This window comes from Glandiceps talaboti, chromosome 12, assembly GCF_964340395.1.
Source record: "Glandiceps talaboti chromosome 12, keGlaTala1.1, whole genome shotgun sequence".
NCBI classification, from domain to species: domain Eukaryota; kingdom Metazoa; phylum Hemichordata; class Enteropneusta; family Spengelidae; genus Glandiceps; species Glandiceps talaboti.
The window spans coordinates 14918603-14942065 of NC_135560.1; the positions used below are offsets into that span (position 1 = coordinate 14918603).

At 35.4% G+C, this 23463-nt stretch overlaps 3 protein-coding genes across 3 annotated transcripts in view; 2 read left to right on the top strand and 1 right to left on the bottom strand.

Annotated features, from left to right (window-relative positions):
* Window positions 1-11569, top strand: part of LOC144443502 (neuronal acetylcholine receptor subunit alpha-7-like) — a 37086-nt gene extending 25517 nt beyond the window's left edge. The window contains exons 6-10 of the mRNA XM_078132997.1: window positions 4001-4254; window positions 6812-7006; window positions 7700-7786; window positions 9825-9934; window positions 10117-11569. Of these exons, the coding sequence (XP_077989123.1) occupies window positions 4001-4254; window positions 6812-7006; window positions 7700-7786; window positions 9825-9934; window positions 10117-10620 (1150 nt within the window). The 3' untranslated portion in view covers window positions 10621-11569. The remainder of the gene's footprint in view (window positions 1-4000; window positions 4255-6811; window positions 7007-7699; window positions 7787-9824; window positions 9935-10116) is intronic.
* Window positions 1-23463, bottom strand: part of LOC144443383 (dolichyl-diphosphooligosaccharide--protein glycosyltransferase subunit KCP2-like) — a 466884-nt gene that overhangs the window by 339775 nt on the left and 103646 nt on the right. The gene's annotated exons all lie outside the window — the stretch shown is intronic.
* LOC144443381 (neuronal acetylcholine receptor subunit alpha-7-like) overlaps window positions 20775-23463 on the top strand; it is a 34275-nt gene continuing 31586 nt past the window's right edge. Inside the window, exon 1 of the mRNA XM_078132848.1 lies at window positions 20775-21042. Coding sequence (XP_077988974.1) covers window positions 20982-21042 — 61 coding nt within the window. The 5' untranslated portion in view covers window positions 20775-20981. The remainder of the gene's footprint in view (window positions 21043-23463) is intronic.

Here is a 23463-nt window from a genome sequence, read left to right on the forward strand (position 1 = left end):
CATTATTGACAAGTGAATTTAGACAAGTGTCATGGATTTGCAAGAGTAAATATGCTGAAACATTAACTGATTTTAGAGATGGAAACAACCATAATCGTATTACTTTTATTTTCAAATACGTAAAATTTGGGTCTGTTACTTCCATAAATCATGTTGTTTATGCCTGTTTGTTTCTCTGTTTGTTTGTATGTGTTTGTTCGTTAGTGGGACATCTTAATATTTAAGCATGAACTTATTTGAATTTTTGTGGAATAATTTTAGCCTTCCAAGGACTAATTGATTAGATTTCGGTGGAGGTATTATTCCAGATTACGATTAATGTAAAGAATCTATTGAAAATATGGCAGTATTGACATCATTAATTATCATCGAGTTCCAATCGTTGAGGGCACCCTTCTTTGTTTTTTTATATGTTTATTTGTTTTATATGTAGTAACTGGCTTATTAGTAGAATTGTTCAGCGCTGGCAAAATGCATATAAAAACGCACTACCACTGCAAGTGCCCTTTAATGTTTCCATGTGTCCTACTGTAACACTTTCAGATCCTGATTGCAATATCCTTCAGATAAGCCTAGTTTTTCAATTGTCACTTAAAACAAGGAATTCATAAAACTGCCGAAGGAATGCAATACAGCTTAAGTCTGCTGCGCTATTGGCTTGAATCTCAGAGAAAGATAACGTCATTCAGTCAACGTTTACTTGTCATAACATGAACTGTAGATTTATTAGCGATACTATTTGTAACATTCAGCTGCGTGAATTAGTTAACTACTGTGACTAACATTGCACTGATTTTGATACACCACAATTTATTCAATCGTTATTTCAGCATGTCCATTCTCATTATTTAACTTTTATTGCAGGAACTGCCTTTCGAAGTGATGTACAATGTACATCCTAATGAAGGTTAAACCTAAACATATGAGAAGTAATTAAAGTTGACTTTGATTACTACCATTTAATACCTTTTTTCCTATTAAGCAGATTACGTTTTGACACTTTCAGGCGATAACATGTCGTAGCCCTGACAGTTACTAAATATCTAAAGTAAGCCAAGCATGAAGGGGCTCCCAATATCCGATAATACTTACAACAAAGTCAGTAGCGTGGCAGTAATTAGGAGACATTCACATTAATACATTCAAATGTCTTATTCATCTCGCTTACATAGTCAGAGTAAACTATCACCATTATTAATAATTTGAGAATATTGGGTTATTCCTTTTCTCTCTATTCTTTTTATACGCTTGTCGAAACCTACGTTTGCGTGAATAATATTCAATATCGGTTACTAGAGCTATTCCGGTGACTAATACCGACTCAACCCAAATTGGTTGGGCTAAATATAATACGTGTTACTTTGTCCACACATCACCTCATTGTTTGTTCTGTGATGTACCCTACTGTACACCATTCTCTTGATTTGTTATGAAAATAGGTGTTCAAACGACGACTGTATGTATTATCGCATCCGAAAAATTTTAGTAAAATTTCAAACTTGAATTGTCACACTTGAAAATAACGTTCAAAGATTATCGCGTTTCATGTTCTTGGCGTGTTACTCGACGATGAACAAAATGAATAGGTGCACTTATAGTTTTAAAGTTAACTAATTTCATGTTGGGCCCTGCTATAGTTTTTGAAAAACTAGCATATATTTATAATGCAACTCAAGGAAGATACGCCCAGTAATATGTATGTAAGTTTATTACGTCACTGGTCTAAGCTTTCTTTAAAATCTCTAGACAGCACGCGTTACACGCGCACAATTATCAAATTATAATTTACATTCTCGTACATATACAGTTAATATGCGTCATAGCAACCGATGTACAAGGCAAGCACTGCGGCGGAGCTAAATGTGATTATACCAAGGCGTGTATCAGTATTTTCTTACGCCGTTACTACATATCTCTGATGATCAAAACGCAGAAAATAGGGAATCTTAGACTAATGAAATTATATATGGTTAGGGTTGGTTGGAAGGCTAAGTAACATACTTAGTAAGGGCTTCCATTTTACGAGCACAAATGATAACCAGGCTCAATCAAGCAGTTTATCATGTTTCTATATGTGTTTCTATCAATTTCTCGATGACAGGAACTTGTGTTTTCAACACTCAGACATGGGGCACAGTCGCAACCTTGTCTTATTTTCACTATTGGTTTGATTCGTCCATTAAAATCGACACTAGTCTGATTCATTCTGTCTGATTTCCAGTCTTAAACGCTACGCTTATCATCGAGGTCGCCTGTCACTACAGACGTAATCTGGGGGTTGTGTTAATGTTATCCAGTGTTACAACACTAAATAGTTTGTTAGCTTGATTTATCTACTGACCATCGTGAAATACAATAATGTTATAGCCAATGTTCATACCTGTGTGTGTGTGTATGTATGTATGTATGTATGTATGTATGTATGTATGTATATATGTACGTACAACATGTACGTACGTACGTACGTATGTATGTATGTATGTATGTATGTATGTATGTATGTATGTATGTATGTATGTATGTATGGATGGATGTATGGATGAATGGATGGATGGATGGATTGACGGACGGGTGGTTGCATGCATGTGTATGTGTGTGTGATGTGTATGTACAAATAATATATATAACATGATCCAAGGAAAGTCTCTAGGCAAGATCCTTGATCGATTGATAAAATAGATGTTTCACTATTTGATAAATTATCAGCCTCACTCTCCGTTCATCAGTTAATGTCACCGACATATATGGAGACAAACTGACAGTAATAAAGATTCTCATACCAAAGTTGAAGTTATTCATTAAAACAGTAATTTTATCTTCTCCTTAATACTTTCAAATCTGTTCAGATTATCATTGTTTGTTGGTGATGTCATACACCGTCCTTCTACACACTGGGTTTTATGAATGATTGATGGATTGTGCTGGAACGCCGTTAGGTCTTCGCTAGGACGCGTACGTTCGGTTGTTGTAGAGCTCGAGTCTGCCTAAAGGACGCAAGCTAGCATAGTACAATCATTTCAATAATTTGCTGTGGCGAATATGCTCATTTGATCAAGCTCAGACTACGATATTGGTCTGTGCTTCAAGTATGTCGAAGAGGGCGTCAACTTAAGCTAGAAAACTAAGAGACAAATATTACATTGTCGTTGCCATACATAAATACATCATGTAGTTTTACAGTAAATCTAATTGAATAGTAAATTGCTTGCGCTTTAGCATTCACCTAAATGTCAGCAACTTAGCATTCCCAAGACATGTAGAGAGAAAACTGACAGTAAAGGTTCTCATACAATGCATGGTATCAACGTATAATTACGAGCATGCTGGATTTTTAGACAAGAAAGCTGTAAGCGTGTGTCTCTAACTATAACCCCATTAAACAGCATATCTGTATATCTATCGATCGAATCTTTACTGGCATCGATTTTCCTCGGACGTAGTATTAGATGCATACTTCATGAACTTAAAATAACATTCATAAGGCAACGAACTAATCTGACGTCTGTAAAGTGATCTACTGAGTGGTACGTTTGATTGCAATATATCAAAGCCTTTATATCTAGCTACTTGATCGGGATGACTTGAATATATCGTTTTCGTATTACATGCAATGTATTTGTATACATATAGTAGCCGAATGATCTGCCGCGAAATTAAAACAAATTAAATCGATTGCGTCGGTAGGTCTTTTTGCTTGACTGAGATCAAGTGGAAAGCTATTTTTTGACGATCTAATATGTCTTGTTTACTCGAGAACCAAAGCAACCCATTACAGCTGAGCTTTAGTATTGGTTTATCAGAATGACATGGCAGTTTCATGAGAAAACGATGTAATTAGCTAGAATTTAAAACGTTACCTTATTTCTCTCTGATAAGGAAAAAGTTGTGTCAATCCTTGCATTTGCGTAAAGACGAAAAACGTGCTATTTCCACACGATTATAGAAATTTGATACTCAAATACAATATTGTAATATTCATAAGTTTTGTTTTTCTTTGCAGTGCCGATGAGCGATTCGACGGCATGTTTCCGACTAATGTTCTTATTTCACACGAGGGACTATGTCAGTACATCCCACCCGGAATCATCAAAAGTACCTGTAAGATCGACATTCAATATTTCCCCTTTGATGAGCAGATGTGTCACTTGAAGTTTGGTTCTTGGACGTACGACGGCTTTAAAATGGACCTACAAAAGCTTTACGAAGAAGGAGATGTGAGCTCATTTATTTCCAATGGAGAATGGGATCTTATCGGTGGGTTTAAGAAAGTATCTTGACTTTTTTGTCACCTACAAAAACCTTTTTTATATGTGTTTCGCATTTCCCCCTCGAATAGCTATATATACATTAAAAGTCAACAAAAACATTGGCACAGGATAATCAGATGTTACGTGTAAAACTTATTTCCCAAATGTTAATACCCTCTTGTCCCAAATAGTCAATAGTCATTTTAAAGCTGAAAAGCATTCAATATGTAATTTGCTTAATAGAGCCAACAAATCCCAATTCACAGTTTAACAGCCTGACCCTGAATTACATTGACCGATATCATTTTGACCTACTTGTCTTCTGCCAAAACCAACGTTAGCAGTTTGAATCATTGTACAGTATACGTACACTCTTCAGACTATAGTTCATTGGTTGATATATCGGTTAAGATCAAAGGATGAGTATTCGCTTTGTAATCTCGGCATTAGACACTGTCTCCACTATCTAAAAGATGGATGAATTGCAGATACCTTAAGCACACTATTGTTTATAGTTATGACGTAGAGATGCTCCATACAGGTTTATATGATAGCCTAGATATTTCCTTCGGTGGTGACAGTTCTCTAAACTGAGCAAATCAGACAAATCCAAAAGCTGAAAGTATTTGTATCAGGATATCGAAAAGACGACGGTGGCGCCCTTAATTACGACAAACTAAGAATATTCAAACTGAAAGTTGTCACATTGGTGTGTATTAGGTTACAGAAATGGGTCATAAAAGGTACGTTGTCTTGGTGATGCGCATACAATCACATAGTAATCAAGATATGGTGTATAAAGACTTGAAGTTCCTGACAATGTGCATTGGAAATCTGCACCAAAACCATACATCCGCACTCCAATAGATTGAATTACTCTATTTTGGTCATATTGACGTTCATTGATAGATTAATGAGGACATGCCAAAATATACCGTGTTAGTTTGTGTTAGCATTGATATATCAGATATATGATTGCGTCAATTTGAGAAAGGTTCATTCTTACTTAAACTTTCCAATGCAAGGTATGTAACGATAAATCAACGGCAAAATGTACATGGACATCTGTACAAAGATCGTGTTTTCTTCGATAACGCTGTTCATTATTACCTGCATTGAGTAATAGCAGCTTGTTAGAAACAGTTGTGTATCAGGTCTGGCCTTTGAAAATTATCCTTTTGTAAGTGGACTGGTACAGTAAACTGAGCCGATCCCATTTATTGACTACAAAAGTGCAAAGACACAACACTCTCACTAAAACTTAATTGGCAACAAATCTGAGTAGACACATTGCAATGGAGGTAGTTTGACATTGAAAATGGGACATTTAAACCGGGTGTGGTGTGTTTCGAGTTTATTGGTAGCCCCCTCCTCCCCACACAAAACAAACAAACAAACAAACAAGCAGACAGACAGACAAACAAACATACATACACAATAACAAGTAAACAAGAGTCGTGATCTCGTGTTAAATAGCATCAAAGAATTTCCGGTGTGAGATGTACATTGTATCAGTCGCTCGATTGAAATGATGTCTTTTTTGTACCAGGAATAGTATAAGTATCCTTATCATTTGAAACAAAAATAACCATCAAAGACCACGCTAAAATTACACACGCTTCCCTCTAAACATAATATATAATTACCAAAGGATACTACCGTAGTAAACTCACCAACGGTAAAGGTAGATAATGTAATGGGTCTGTCTGTCTGTCTGTCTGTCTGTTGGAAAGGTATATCTTTTTCGAATAGCAAAACAGTGAAAATAAATATCGTAAATATTCTATGTACATATACAAATCGTTTGCATAACTCGTAATTCTAATAAATGTAAAGTACAGTGTTTCAGTTTATGTAATTATACACCTAATGTGTGACGTTTATATATATATATATATATATATATATATATATATATATATATATATATATATATATATATATAGACACACATATATATATATATATATATATATATATATATATATAGACATATATATATTCAATATATAGACATATATATATTCAATTTGCAAATTATTTTGCGCTGACGAATAGCCGACTTTTACTTTTGATATGACATCTGTAAGCAATAGGGAACTTGCAATCCAGACTGAGCATGCTCAGACGCAAAGAACTATGGGATTATCTGTGGTTATCTGAATACCTAATGTGGAGCTACTGATAAAATTAACCTTCCACAATTGTCAGGGTAACTATGAAGTGATTATTTGTGGTTATAAACAATGTAAAAAATACTAATTGATTAGTATTTATTATCACATTTCCCATGATGCAACATTCAACATGGCGGGTTTGCAAAGTTCCCTATTGTGCCAAACAGTAAATTCGCTTTACTTTGTTGTTACGGGCTGTATGCGTACATTCTCAAGCTTTTTCAATTTGAGATATCGTTTCAGAGAATGCGCTTTCTGTTTTCATTCATACTTCATTGCAATTGCAACTTCATCTGTAGCAATGTATGAAGACAGCAATCACAAGTCTTTTTGTCTTTAGAAGACACACAATTTACATTCTCGTCTTCTGTGTTGTTCCCTACATAGGTGTTCCAGTTAATCGCAATGAGTTCTTTTATCCCTGCTGTCCAGAACCCTATCCCGACATTACGTTTATCATTCATATCAGGAGGAGAACTCTATATTATGGATTTAATTTAATCATACCATGTGCTCTGATGACACTCATGGCTGTAGTCGGCTTTACGCTACCTCCAGAATCAGGAGAAAAAATAACCCTTGGTACGTATAATATGTATGTGTGTGTGTATGTATGTATGTATGTATGTATGTATGTATGTATGTATGTATGTATGTATGTATGTATGTACATGTGCCTATGTGTGGAAATATGCCATCTTTCTATGAGACTAACTAACCTCAAAACTTAGGAAATATTTTCCTCTTATTTCATTACAAAGAGAACTAGTATGGCAAGCAAAATTAATACTTGTTGGTCCGACAATCAGCTGATCGCCTCTCATCAGTAAAGTTAACTTATAAATAGCACGCCATGTGGCAACCAACAGGTAGAGTACGCATAGTATTATATGGAGTTTTTATTATCCCATGCTACTGACAAAGTCAAACAACATATCACTAAAACGGCGTTTGCTAGCTAGACATAAAACTAACAATAAATTGTTTAACTTCGAAGGTTTACTATTGTATTAGCTAACAGTTGTAATCCACATAGGGGATTTAATCATTGAACCATATATATACTATATATACATTACTGTTCATCAAAGTTATTGTTCATAAAATCAAAGAAAATGTCATCCGTACAGATGAGTCCAACACTGTTATGATTGTTTGCCCATTTCAAAATCTCCTCCTGGAAACAAACGTATACAAGCGTTAACGTGGAAACATTGAAAACCATTTGATTGATAGACTCTAGAAATGCAATGGCACGAGTTTTTTATTTCATAGGAATTACCATACTGCTCTCGATGACGGTCTTTTTATTGCTGATTGCGGAGACTATGCCACCGACATCAGAAGTCGTGCCCTTGGTTGGTAAGTGGTCATGAATTAGCATCAACAAATTTGAACTAAATCTTAAAGGTCAACTCAAGAACTAGATGTACAACTACTGAAGCAAGATAACGGCAATTTTGATTATTTCACTCAATTTGATATGTTCAGAATTTTGAATTCTGTGATTACATGAGCCCTCAGATTTAGCCCTCAAATTTTGGGACAATGGGTTTCTAATACGAAACGTGTTCTGACAAGATTAAGTTATTAACGTTGAGGTATTAGTTTAATGTGGTCAGCAAGAAAATGTATTATCAGCAGAATCCGAGTGTGTAAGAGGTCATTTTAAAGAGTGCCGACACCGTTGCCTTTTAAGCTCAAGTATAAAACTTTGAGGCAACGACAATTTCCGTAGTTTTGACAACGTTCAGCACAGATTACTCTCACAGTAATGAGGCCGAGGAAAGCTCAAACCAGAAGTGACGTCACGTCCTAGGTTACGTTAACTCGTTCATGTAGAATACCAACTAATGTGTTGGATATACTTCGTAATTATTTTTTTTTGTCACTGCGTGGTTGCTATTTCAATATGTATAAGCAATGCTGAAGGAAAATATCGAACATTAATTGTGGTTGTCTGTTTTACAAATTACCACCGTCAATGCTTTAAAGTAGCAATATCTGTGACCTGTCCCATTTTGTGCATATACAACTTGCTAATACATACATTTATATATATATATATATATATATATATATATATATATATATATATATATATATATATATATATATATATATATATATATATATATATATATATAACTCGGTGAGTATCAATCTGCTATAAGACAGTGCTCTATACCGCAGTGGCAGAGCGTAATAGTTTTGGTAGTACTGGAACTCTTTCTTGGGTGTAACTCGGAGTTTCACGCATATTGCGATCATCAGACACTGTCTGATGATCGCAATATGCGTGAAACTCCGAGTTACACCCAAGAAAGAGTTCCAGTACTACCAAAACTATATATATATATATATATATATATATATATATATATATATATATATATATATATATATATATATATATATATATATATATATATATATATATATATATATACACACATATGGAATATTAGCCCCCGAATGCACAGTCAATAAGGTTAAAGGTTAGCATATATGACAGACTGGTTTTATCTGTACCTGTTTTTTGTTGATTGGTAGATATATATTGGGGAATGATATCAAACTAAAGTTACCACGTACGACAGCAAGTGCACAGTTTCCATTCAATGGTCAACTTGCAACTGAAACAAACTTACATTTGACGTTCGACGGAAAAAGCTGAAGCCAAACCCTTTGTTTTTTTTTACACTGTTGCAGTAAAATGTCTCCATGATGCCTTCCGTTCGACCTTGGTAAATCTCTAACTGATTCAAGGCAAAGTAGATAGCCTGTCATTCGTTAAGTTACATTTTCATGACAAACAAACCATGAAAAGACTGTACGCATTAGTTGGAATATTAATTTGTTATTTTACGATCATTACTGTAATGGAGAAGGCTGGGGCTTATTTGTAATAAAGAAATCCTTAATTTATTTTCATCATTCTGATTTTGATTCTATATAGTATAGTACATGACGACAACTCTATATCAATTAGATACGTTACTCGCAGTATTAGCCCCCGAATGCACAGTCAATAAGGTTATAGGTTAGCATATAGGACAGGCCGGTTTTATCTGTACCTGTTTCTGTTATTGCTGTTGATTCGTAGACCAAGTCTGAAAGGTTCAGCCGTTGGTCTATGTAATCACACTCGCTAGCGCATCATATAAGGGGGAGGAACGCCTAAATCTTTCAAGTTAGGTAGACCTGGAAATAACTAATGTGTAGCGTGACCTCTCTAAAATATAGTTGTATAATTAGCGCTCTGGATTTGAAGATGAAAGGGATTGTAGGAAATTAACATAATTGTGACAATACATTAATGAGCATATAACGCACGATAGTACAAGTAATTCCACATTATTGAAGTATTTTTTGTTATTTATATTTGTCTTCATTTCAGCAAAGTACTATGGTTTCACTATGCTTATGGTTGGTTTATCAGTCATATTCACTATCATCAGTTTGAATTTCTATTACCGTAATCCAGAGGATGCAAATATGCCCAAATATGTAAGTATGGATTTTGATGAACGTTTATGTATGTATGTGTGTGTGTTTGTGTGTGAGTGAGCAAATGCGCATGTATGTATGTATGTATGTATGTATGTATGTATGTATGTATGTATGTATGTATGTATGTATTTGCCATCTAGAGCTGCCAGCGTCTTAACATTACGTTTACTTTATTTCAGATGAGGGCCATATTTATTGTGTGGTTACCATGGTTACTAAGCATGCACCGAAAGAAAGGGACAACAAACCAGAGTTTCCGCAAAACATTCGGGCAATACGAATCGTATGATAATGTGAAAACCATCGACTTGGAAATGAACGAATTTAGAGCGCCACCACGTGGTGAGAAACAAGAGAAAGTCATATTCAGTCGCTACAGACAGAGTAGCAAAAACAACGAAGAAATAAAACCCATGGTTGCCAAAGAAACACTGTGTAATGGTCACGCCACTATGGCTAAATCTCGCAACTCGGATGCTATTTTGCGAGAACTTACATTCATAACTGATCATATGAGAAAAGAGGAAGAAGAGGCCGCTATGCTGTCTGACTGGAAATTTGCTTGTATCGTTATGGACCGCCTTTGTTTGTATGTCTTTCTAGTTTTCACCACAATTATTTCCTTTGTCATAATCTTTGCAGCTCCAAATGCACGACAAGATTTGACGTCAGGGTTCCAGTGATGTAAAAAAATATAGAAAGACATTATGTAGTCGTTCTTTAAATAGTAACCCTCTTGCACTTCCGGAAGATCGCATGACTGGTGAGACAAACCTGAATAAATTAAGTTTGCACGCAAGTGACAATAGCAGGTCATCTCCAAGACAACATTCCAATGTTCAACAACTGATGATAGAGAAAATTAAGTACTGTTCCGCGAGACGATAAAGGGGAAGGAACTGTCGTCATTACCGGATGGAATAGACAGACAGTCTGTGGGTTTCACTTTGGCGTAACATGTGTAGCATAATAACTTAGGTTATGGCGGATTACCGGGCATATATATGCACAGGCGATGTATACCCTGACTAGAACACTACTATGCCGATAGTCTGTGCACAGAATACTATCCTCAATTAAGCTCTGCTTGGATTAAAAGTACAATATTGTACAGTCAATGCGACTAATGTGAATATTGCAAATTATGTACCAAGTGTGCTCGGTTATAGATATTCGTATGATGGTCAAAATTACTAAATACGTACAAAAATAATTCAGCCTGCGATATTCCATAGCTTTATTTTACAAAAATAATGTATTCTTGATGAATGTATAGTTGAGAAGATGTTTGGGTCAGTTTCATTTTGATATCTTCAATACGTGAGTACAAATATTTCTGCAAATGATATACTTCGTTCGCTAAGACTTTTTTGACACATTTACATAGAAGCTGATAAACCATGTAATGAGTCTTTGTATACATTTCGTTTCTGTTCGTTCGTTCGGTCGTTGACCTGCGTTACATGAAATTACATAATGATCAATTCTGGATTTGATGGTATCCATATGGGCCAATAATATTGTAAAACAGATAAATTATCATCTACTGCCAGTTTCATACACGTACATTGATGTATTGGATAGAATGATAACATTTATATATCGCCATATAGCATTACGCAATCGCAGCACCTGTGCCAACATATAAGAAAAACATACTCCGATGGTGATCTCACATCAGCTGCAACTTTTGTTTCATCAGTGTGCAATTTTTTCCCCTCTTTTATGGTTAGCTCTTCAGATGATTAAACCCTGATCTGTTGACCACGTACAGTAGTGGTAAATTAAAAAAGCGTTCTCATATGAATATTAAAAGTTGATAAATTGTTCGATTGTATAATTCTGTGATCATACATTACAATGTCCCACTTCGCCGTTATGATTAATTATTACCAGGGTCTGGTATTATCGGTGACGTCATTGTTGTGTTGGTACAGTCATCTCTGTGACGCCAGACCGTGATACTGGTAGTCAAGTGACATACTTACGACTCCCATCCATAAGATTAATTTTTTTCTTCAATAACACTTGTTGTGGTATCTTATACGAGCCAATCACAGAGAAACCAGTGAAGTCTGGTTTCCTTTAATTATGATTTCGTGAATTGTACATTTATTATGCTGGTTATCAAATATACTTACTTGCCAAGTTATGGTTAGAATTATCATTTGTGATTTTTACATTACGATGTCAGGAGCTTCGATATTTACGAATATCTCATGCGATTCATGTGCTGTGCACATTAGCTAGCACGGATTGTCTACTCTTTGTCTTAAAACACTTCGATTTAAATTTATCTGTATATGTGGTAATCACGACTTTTTTTAATTTAAATTTACCTGTATGTGGTGATCGCCATTTTGACTTTGTTGTGACAGTCCCATAATTCAGTTCGACCAATGTCAGTTTTTCGTTCAAGAGTCTACAATATGGTGATGACCACTTTTGATTCAAAGTTACCCGTATGTGGTGCTCGTCATTCCGATATGGTGATCATCACTTTGATTCAAAGTTACCCGTATGTGGTGATCGTCATTCCAAAAGTCTACAATATTAACGAAATATATATCACATCTTAACTTTTAAATCCATCATTGATTTGAAAAAAATCAAACAGCAGTATCACTCCATTTACCATAACTCTTATCGAGAAGCTCAAGTAAGATGCGAGCAAAGATTTTCCAAGCGATGGATTTCAAGCAAATATTCGTCACAAAGTATGTGACTTGAAGTTTCTATTGTTATCATTAGGACAACTAGTTATAAACTCGTCATTTTATGTCATGACCACTGGAATATACAAAAGACATGCTACCATAATTAGATGACCTCAAAGTTGTTTTATCTAAATTCCAAAAAATAGTCATCAAAAAGTGTCTAGAAAAACACACTGTGACACAACAGAAAGGAAGAGACGATATCGAGTCAGTGTACTGCATGCAAACACGTATTGGCTAGGTCCATGACCACTATCTACACGAGTGCTCTGTCCAAAGTCAAACTGTTCTTGTTTACTTACACACTATACATTTTCATTGCTTTATTTCAAATGTCATTTTAAAATCACCACGTGTTTAATGTAATTCTCTGTCGATTACAAATCGTTGATTTCTCTTTTGATATTTCAAAAAGTACATAAAACCGACGTAGAAGGCAGCGATCAAGTTGGGCCATATCAATACTTCTTTCAACATGCAAGGTTTTACATGTAGTGAATTCCAAATGCAATAAAACCAATACATTTTTGAAAAAAAATGTTTCAGAGTTGTTGTTTTTCGTATCCCATTTTTAAAGCTGCACCTAGCTGCAACTGGGAATGTTTTTTTTTGAAATCTTTTGTTAGATGTAATGACTAAGTTAAACTCATAATATTGTGTACCATGAGATGAATTGTATCCCCTGTGTAGCAATACACAAAGTATGGTGCAATACATCCAATCAATTTGATTTTTGGGTCCGCACTCAAAAATGAGGGCCCTCAATGAATCACGATTTTAACATATGCTGTATTACTTATACATTAAATAGACACGTACAAAGTCTAAGTATTGTTATTTTAACAATTTTCAGTGGATATATTCAATTTGTTGGTTGTCTGATCGAAAACACTTACCCCACAGTTGCAGCTAGTGCTCTCATGTAAAACATACATGTACTTACATCATGATCCCAGTTCCAACCTAGTGCTGAAATATGCTATATCACTTCCATGACCAGCTTTTCTTTACACAACCATGCCATATTTTCGGTCACCTGAAAAGACGCAGCAGTTACATTAAAACTGATGAAAACAAGATAGATGCTGGGATGAATTTGTCTTTGCTGTACCACCAGACCACTATATAATTTATGTATGGTCTGAGATAGTACGTACAGGTCGCATAATGGTAACCTGCTTCGTCTTAAAATAGTTAAAAGTATTGTCGATTAATTACCAAATCACATGCATGTCAGGGCCCTTCTACCATTTCATCAAATTGCAATATTTGGCATTTTCATAGTCCATGTACTGAAACTTTAGAAAGGTATACTTTATGCTGCATGCCATTCATACAGTGCATACAATTCACATGTACCCGTGCATGTCCCAAGTCAAAAAGGACGGCGTTTTGGGATACCGGATAACCTTATGATGACCATATAATAGAAGAGGTTCTCGGCTTGTATCTGATTACATTTCCTGCTGTTCGTGGTAGTCGGGATTATAGTTAAGTGGTGTCATTCCACCCTTTCTCCGTCAACTTTAATATATAGTTCCATGTATGAATTAATAACCAAATACACCACAATATAGCACAGACAGTTCAGCCAGATCTGAAGTAGCAGGAAAATGTGATATGTAAATTATCGCAGTTTTGTCTCCTGTAGATGAACCAAGTTGTGTTCAATATGATCAGTGAGAAGGGACAGACAATTTCATGAAATACAACAAAAAGAGAAAAAATACTATTTAAACGTATGCTGTGAAGATACGCTGATGAATTCAATGCCCTTCGATGAATTCACCCAATACATCATTGTAACTGATCACGCCCTCAAACACCCTCTCAATAAACACATCCAAAGTCAACCTCAGTTTTGCGCATGTTGTGATGTAACCGATTCTAAATTCTGCAACCTTTCGTTGATGTCCCTTTGTTTATATAGTTTACCTAGTACATTGCGAGACATGACCTCCCATGGACCATGATTAATGAATCGATAATGAGGAACAATTTATTTTACGATAGAGATATATTGACATCGAGGTCAAAAAAGTCCAATGGCAATCGCATGAGGGCATAATACCCACGTCAATTATACTGAACTGTGGAAGGGATATTAGTGAACCTCATCAATTTATGAGAATTGGTAGTATTGCCATAATGATGACAGGAAATCTGTCAATAATCGGTGATCGGAATAAATTTCCTGCTTTGCGAAAGTTTCACATAAAAAACCCCCAGAAAGAACATAAAGATCACAAGGAAATGACATTTTTCTTTTGTTCACTTTTCTTACAGTTTCGTTTCAAATATTATTTAATTTTCAATTCACCTTTAATACTTTTAGTCGACCAAGCCTTTTAACACACGAGGGATTGAGATATGTACTTTACAAAACTGATAAAAAGGGAAGTTCACATCTTCTCAAGTTTAAATAAGCAACCTCTTATTTGCATATGACGTCCACATTTATTACAATTATTTTACTCATCTTGAGCGTTACTGCTCATCAGTAACATACAAAACCAAAGAAAAAATTAATTGAATGTACACAGGAAAATATATGGAGAATGAAAAAATAATATTGCAAATAACACCTTACATGATTCTTAAATTTCCTGCATGTCTCAAGAATTGTCCTAAATTATACGTTTGCTTTATATTACGGACAGAGAATAACTGTACAAGTTTGAACACAGAGGTTTCTTCCAATAATAGGGTTTAATGTACGTATACGTATTTGGAGCGGAGGTCGGTGTAAAAAGGACATTTAAGAACAAAAGGGTACTCATCCCCAGTCATTTAGAACACACAGGGTAAGTTTGAGAGAGTCACTCAATGAATGGACGTGCATTTTGACTGGTCCTGTAAAGTTTTTAAAAATTAATTTGTGTCTTGTATTTTGGAATGTACTTGAGAAAATTCGGACCTGTTATTATTAAGGTGTATGACATTAAACTAATCAATGTGATAATGTAATCAGTTACAACATTTTAATTTAAAGCTGCTACGCTCCTGGTTTATCAGTGACACATAGAACATGATTCATGATTGAAATTTATCACAGATATGTCAGTGAACCATTATACCGAAGACCAGACCTAGACAGTCTGAGCTGAAGATGGAATTATTCCATTATGCTAATATCACAATAGCTATTCAAAGTCACGACAAACTATTATCCAAACTTTTTACAAGTATCACTGTGTTATCATTAAACTGATCCAAGGACACGGACTTTGGATAGCTTGGTTTCAAAAACAATGATACACCAACTAAAGCCACACACGTATCAGCTTGGCAATATAGATAGTTCCACATTGTATGTTGTTACCTAGGCGTGGAGGATTCCGAAAGCTTTTAATGAGGCAGACATTTCGGTCATATTTGTCACCGAACAGCTGTGTATGCCATCATTGTGTTGTATTGTTGTTTACTGCATTTGTTGAGTGTCTGTCACGCATTTTATTGTATGTCATTGATTCATCGCTATTGCCTGCCATTGCGTCGTAATTTACAAATTATCTCGATTGCAAATGGTCACAACATAGCCATCAAGTAAGGGGCGAGATCAATACTTCAATGTAGGATAAAAACTAAATCTGTGTGTGTGGGGGGGGGGGGGCTACTTTAATTGTCATCCTACAAAAATGATTTTACTTTTAATGGACCCCTAAATACAAATATTTCTAAAAATATGTCAAATTGAGAAATGGAAGAATTTCGCTATATTGAATGTATGGCACTAAAACAATTTCAGTAAAGTGTCAACAACAGAACTATTTTTTTTCTCCCTATATACTACTACATACTCATTTGAAATTGATTGTGTTGTCTGACACATTTTCAAAGTTGGCTATTTTAATTAGAATAGGTGGGGTGGGTGGGAGGTTGGTTGAACTATTCATCTCGCCCCTAAGAAGACGATAAACCTAATATCCCTACTTTTCCTCAAATACATTTTGTTTTCTTTATAGGGATCCTCTTTGCAATCCCAACATGAACATATTGCCGTGGATAGAATAATACTTAGAGGAGAATCACAACGAAAAGTTGGCAGTTCATTCCATGTGGAATAAAGTGCTATCTTATTTTGTTTTAATTGCCATGATTATAGTATGCTAATTATTTATCTATGGTAGTGTCATAAGATGGCCTTTCGATACATCCTGACTTAAGGTGAAATGAGAGTAGATTGGATGTTGGACATTTTAGGAGCATCAAACAACCCGCGAAAAAACTTCAGTGCGTTACATGTTATAACGACTGTTGGTGTTGCATTATAACATATACATCAACAAACTGATAAAAAAACGTCGGCTGAACATACATTACATAAGTGGCATCCACAATTGTTTTTGTATCAGTTGTTTTACCTGAGTTTGTCATTGCCTGAAGTCTTTCCTGATCTACATTCATTCATTGACAATGTTTTCCTTGGGCCTCGAACTCGACTAGTTTGAACAAACTATTTTTGTGGTCCAGCCAGAAGTTCAAGTTATTCTGTTATATATACTTGTTTTCTCATTGGCGATGTGATTACTTGATTATTTCATTTTCCTCACTTGATATGTAAACAATTTTCGACCTCTGGCAAATAAATAATATAATAATATAATCAAACACACCGGTGTTTTCTTTCGCGTGTTGCATGTTTGTGAACCTGTTCTCCCTGTAGTTGGCGACAACTCAACACATACTGCAGTCTGCCTTACAACGACAACGTCTGTCAGTCAACAATTACAACTCAGTTTACATATAACCAGTGCAATGTTACATTTTGGTACTTGTTTCCACTTGTCAAGTTTGAACGTTAATACTGTGCAGTTAATATTGTGCAGAGATAAAATTACTTAGAAACTTTTAAAACTTGATACTCCAACGTTGTCATTTCAGCAACCAATATTATATACCGCTTGTGAGCACACACCGACGTTTAGTCACTCAGATGGGAAATCGCCTAAAATTGTAAGGATTTTCAGAGACATTTGTCATTCCCTTAATTATAACAAACTCTGGTGTTGGACAAAATCGTTGAGTTGCACCACATAGGTGAAACGTGTTGTAATGCAAGACTTTTATTTATTTAATAATTTAGTGTACTTAACTCAGTTCAAACAAGGTTGTCTTTAAGTCTGTCTTTTAATTCAATCATTGACTATTGTCGCTAACTCGATCATGAAACGATGCAATATTTTATTGCATTAGTAATAATATCTCATTATTCACTTTCCTATTGGGATTTCGACAGAATTATAGACAACATAACGGTGATTATCACACAGCAAATTCGTGTCGCTCTACAGAATGTATATTGACATTTAAATAAATTATTCAAATATTTTATCGTATCAAGAAAAAACTCAGAGACTGGGGGGTTCTTAAGGTGTTGTTTTATAGGTAGAAAGCGCCTCTGGGACGAATCTCACCTAAAATCAAAGTTCTTAAAGCTTCTCCAAATTTTGGCATATGGAAGCTTGGTTCTGGTGTACTTGAAATAATGAAAGTCCACCATCTTGTTTTGAAGGAAACGACGAACATTTACCCATTAATAATTTTAGCACTCACATTGGACAATTTAATTAGATTTTTCATCCATTTTATCCATGCATTGTAAAATTATTGCGCTACTCATTGTACAACATTACAAGGTCTGCCAGACTTTAATGAACTGACAAAGGTCAGATGGGTCAAGTAGTAAAATTTATTTTGAGCAGAGGTTATCTAATATGTAAACCTATTCAAGTAGTGACAGTACGCGATACATCAACGACACGGCATCATAAGCGCAATATTACAGATGGGTTGCATCACATGGGTAAACATGCAATACAGATTAAACACCACACTCACTCAACAAATTATGCATACATGCATACATGAATACATACATACATACATACATACATACATACATACATACATACATACATACATTACATACATACATACATACATACATACATACATACATACATACATACATACATGCATACATGCATACATGAATACATACATACATACATACATACATACATACATACATACATACATACACACACACACACACACACACACACATACATACATACATACATACATACATACATACATACATACATACATACATACATACATAGAAATGCATATAGATAGATGTAAAATCCGACGTTTCGAATAAATATTCTTTTTCAAAGGAAATATCGGCGAGATACAGAAATGTTAGGTAAACACCTGAACATATCTGAATGTAATGGAACATAACGCATGGTAAACGGTTATACGTGTGAAAAGTTCTAATATTCGCAAGCACCAAATAGAACCCAATACATACATACATACACACGCCCACATACACACGCGCACATACACACACAGTGTAAAATATTATAACTTCTGACAGAAATAAGCAAATACAAAAAACGAGGAGAGACAAGCTGATCAAAGTACATCCAAGCTCTGACAACGCCCTACCCCCATCCCCGGCCAGGTTATTAAAAATGATGTGTTCTCGAAGTATGGACTTTTTGAAACCCTAAGATATTTTGGGCAACCGAGGTCGAAACAGATCGAAATCAAGCAAACCTGAAGTAACGGGACAAAGAAGACAATTTTGCCACATATTGAGAACATCACGTGGAGTTCGATCGAGGGACTTTTGAGGATTGAACCATTTAAGGCTTAGTGGAAGAAATTCGATAACAAATCTGCTATCTTTTACAGTACAACAAATTCATCTTTAACAGTAACCACAGCAGCACTGCGGCATTCAGTTACTACACACAAAATATTTTATTTCTGTTAAACAAGCCATTGTAATACTTCGTGTTATGGTTGTTTGCCATAGTAGAACCCTCAATTGTACTAGCAAATTCAAATCATGAGCACCTGTGCTCTAAACCATGTGGCTACTTACTGATTGTTTCATGCAATGACTCTAGCGCATTGACCCTTGCTGGCTGACTGCGCAATAAAATGCACATCTAATCAAACGCAGAGCTGTTCAAAGTGGATAATTTGTGTGTGTGTGGGGGGGGGGGGGCTTGAATATTAGTACTGAACCCCTCGTTTCGACTCAACTTGTCTCGTGTTTTGAGTTTTGCTCTTCTGCAAACTGCCTTACACACCATGAGAGTTTCAGCAATGCAATAGAATGTCATACTTCCGCATAAAAGGGCACAATATGTAATCAAGAAATACACCAACATGAAACACGCATTAATTCGTATGATTCTCCGGTTGTATGCCAGAGTGTGAGGTTAGCCGGTAAGGGGAAATTGAGGTCAAGGTGACATGAGACGGTGTACTGGTACATAATTGGGACGTCGAAAAGAAGATATATTTAGTATATCACTCATGCGTACTTCATGTAGTGATCAAAATACTGACACGTTTTATCAACATGCGGTTGTCCTATACAGTGAGCTGCAGTTTCGATGTTCGCCATCACTAACGTATATGGTATCACTCAAATATAGCTGGTTTGAAAGGTGATATGATAAGATGATAAACAAGAACACATTTCGATAAATGAAATCAGAAGTTTACGCCTATGAAAACGAAATGTTATCGGTTTTTATAGACTGCTAAAATTTTCAAACGTCAAGTTCTCAACTCGTACTCAAGTTAAATAAAACTTGAATTGTTGATTTGTTGATATTCAATGTTTTTTACTTACATTATTAAATAATCACCGTTCTAAATGAATCAATTAGGTATAACGGTTTTTAAAACTCTCTATATGCTAATTATATTATAGTGAAATAAATATCCAACTCTCGTAGAATGGCTGTTATTTAGCTGATTAAACGCCGTAGTCTTTATAATAGCATTGTCATAGCGGATGGTTTAAAATGTATTACCTTTAAAATACTGCTAATTGTTTTACATTTAGAATAATAGTCGTGGATATTATTACTTTGTTCTCGTTCTCTACATATGTTACACTAAAAAGTGTGCATTCACTATTAATCATTCACTTCTCGTCCTCGCTAATCATCACACAAATAAATTTGCTAAATGATCTACATGTGTTCTCTCATACGAGAACACGAGATTAGCAGTCACACTTGATCACGTGACCAGATTGCTCGTCTGAATGCATGCTGGTAATACTCTGCCTAAAATTGTTGATGAAAAAAGACAACTGTGCCATGTCGTTGAGATCTCAATAACCATTCGCCCACTTCAGCATTCGTAGCATCGGGACATGTAACAGGAGACGGCCTTCTGCTGTCCCAATGCAGTGTGTGACATCACAGAGTGCATGCAGCCCGCTTGTATACAGGAGACCTCTGTACCAGCTCTGATAGCGGTTGGTGTCTGTGGTACATGTTAGGATGCTGCCACGGTGGTACTCGCTCCTATTTACTGCCTTAGTGCTTTTGCTATTCACGCAAGGTAAGTGAATTATGGATGACAATTATAATTGTTTTCAAAATAGTGATTGAATACTTAAATGAACAGAAAATGTATTTTCAACGTGTACGCGACAGTCTTCGTATCGTCACAGTAGTTAACACTTACAAGATAGATGTACTTCATTAAGGAAAATCCTAGCTAGTACAGAAAAACAAACTGTGTAAACGTTATCAAAATAAACATATGAACGGTATGCCAAATTAGTTTAACTTTCTAAAAAAGGAACACGAACCTTCGACTTTTTCCGGTCAGAGATCCTCTTGGGGCGTAGTTTTAATTATATCGACGCGACTCGATCCCGAGGGCACATACCTGCCTTCAGAAAGAGAATGTTCGAGATAATGTATCTCCGAAGTACAAAAGGTCGATACAGCAAGTACGAAATTGTCATGCACTGTATGGGGCATCAGGATTATACCAAGGAATTTGATTATTAGTGACGATGTTTTCTATTTATTTATTTAGATATAAAGTTGTAGATGTATGTACCAAATGTTAGAGATTCATAGACCAATTGAGCAGACCTAGGCAGCTATACATACACTCATAATGATATTCTGAACACGTTCCAATGAACGTTTATTTTTACTTAATCGGACAAGAGCTTTATGCTACTAACTTTCATATCGAGTTAACGTGATTAGTTCAATCGCCTGATCACAACCAATCAACTTGCTAAACTGATGAATAAAATGGAATAAGTCATAAACAAAGGTAATATGCATGTATGCATGCGTGCACAATTGAGCGCTTACTTTACGAATCTGACTTTGATGTATTGTAGCCGTTTTCAAGGGGAAATTTACTAACCGGAATAAGAATTTGCGTCAAGTGGATACTGGGCATTTCTTTTGCTTCCATTCCATCAAATCCGGAGTCCTTATTTCTGCAAACTGCAAAATATATCATGAAAACATTAATCCAATCGCGTGTTCAACTAAGTGTATCAAAACAACAGAAGCTATCGATCCGTAAAACTGATTTGATTTCGGTATGATGATACTAAAAATAGGTAAAAAAAGGGGGGTTTATACATTGTGATGTTGTTTGTAATAAGAAATAAGTGTGGGAAATTGTAGACATAAGCTTAACACATTAAAATCATGTGTTCCTAGATATGATAAAAAAACAACTGTTACCTAGTCAGCTGTACTTTAAAATATCAGCATCAATTACAAATATTAATTTTGAATATCAATATGTTGAGCTATCACCGAATCAATGTAAAATCAATGTCAGGTTTTTTTCTAGTTCACTGACGACTATTTGCGAGTTCCGAGTTCCCGATTATTTTAAATTTAAATCTGAAGTTTACAAAAAAATGTACTTGTAGTTTTGCTCTAAACCATTCTTTTGATCTTTCATCATATTTGACCCATGCACATGGATATGTTTAGCATTAAAAACACTGTTGACTCTGGTTATGGAATGGAAATGTAGAAAGAGCGGGGCAACTGCGGTCAGGTCACAGTTGTGGGGGTCATAAATTGTACTATGACAATAAAACTATTGTTGCAGCTGTTCGCTGACGAATGAATCATCTGGAGTATAAGACTCAACCTGATATGCTTGAAACGTCATGAATAACAAAAAGCATTTACATTAATTTAATTCGAATTCAGCTGTTCGTTCATATTAAGGATATTTTATTAGTTTGATTAAATAAATACACATGACTAAGTGATGAACAAGTTAAGAGATAATTAAAAACTTCGGTGATCTATGTATTGACAAGTTTTATTATTTCCACCTGTGGGACAGAAGGATTGCAATTGTTTTTACAGCAGTACAAAAAAACACGACAACTTGTCCCATGTGAACATTAAATTAATTTGTCATCAAAAAGCGGCTTCTCTTACTCGTAAACATGCTATTCTTTAAGTTTATATCTCCCGTTATATCGATATCAAATGTTTTCTAATATGTCGCGTTCAATTTGTTGGTACGGATTTATGAGCAGCGACGCAGTTACGAAATCGTTCAACGGTTCCTTTGGGAGTTCTGGGATATGGCCTTTCCCGTAATTAAACTTAGCTACCACAGTACTCAAGAGTTCAATGAAATTGTGTCAAAGTATCTACCATTATTCTAATATTCTTAATATATTTGTCTAGGCCCAAGTAAGGACTTTGCTGTTCCAAATCTGAAATGGGGAGTCTGTACGTAGCAAATTTCGGAACAAATACGACTATGTCCTCGTGACAAATAATTGCTACTGCTACTGTAACAGTATAAAGCTAGCGTAACGATGCCTGTCACAACTGTCTGCTATAGAAGTTGTCGGAAGCTTCGATAGAAGTAATTGTGTCTGATGGGTTAATCTGATCACTTCGATTCCTACGGAGCCTCGGGACGTCCGATCAACTCATCAAGTAACACTACAATGGAGAATGCATATCA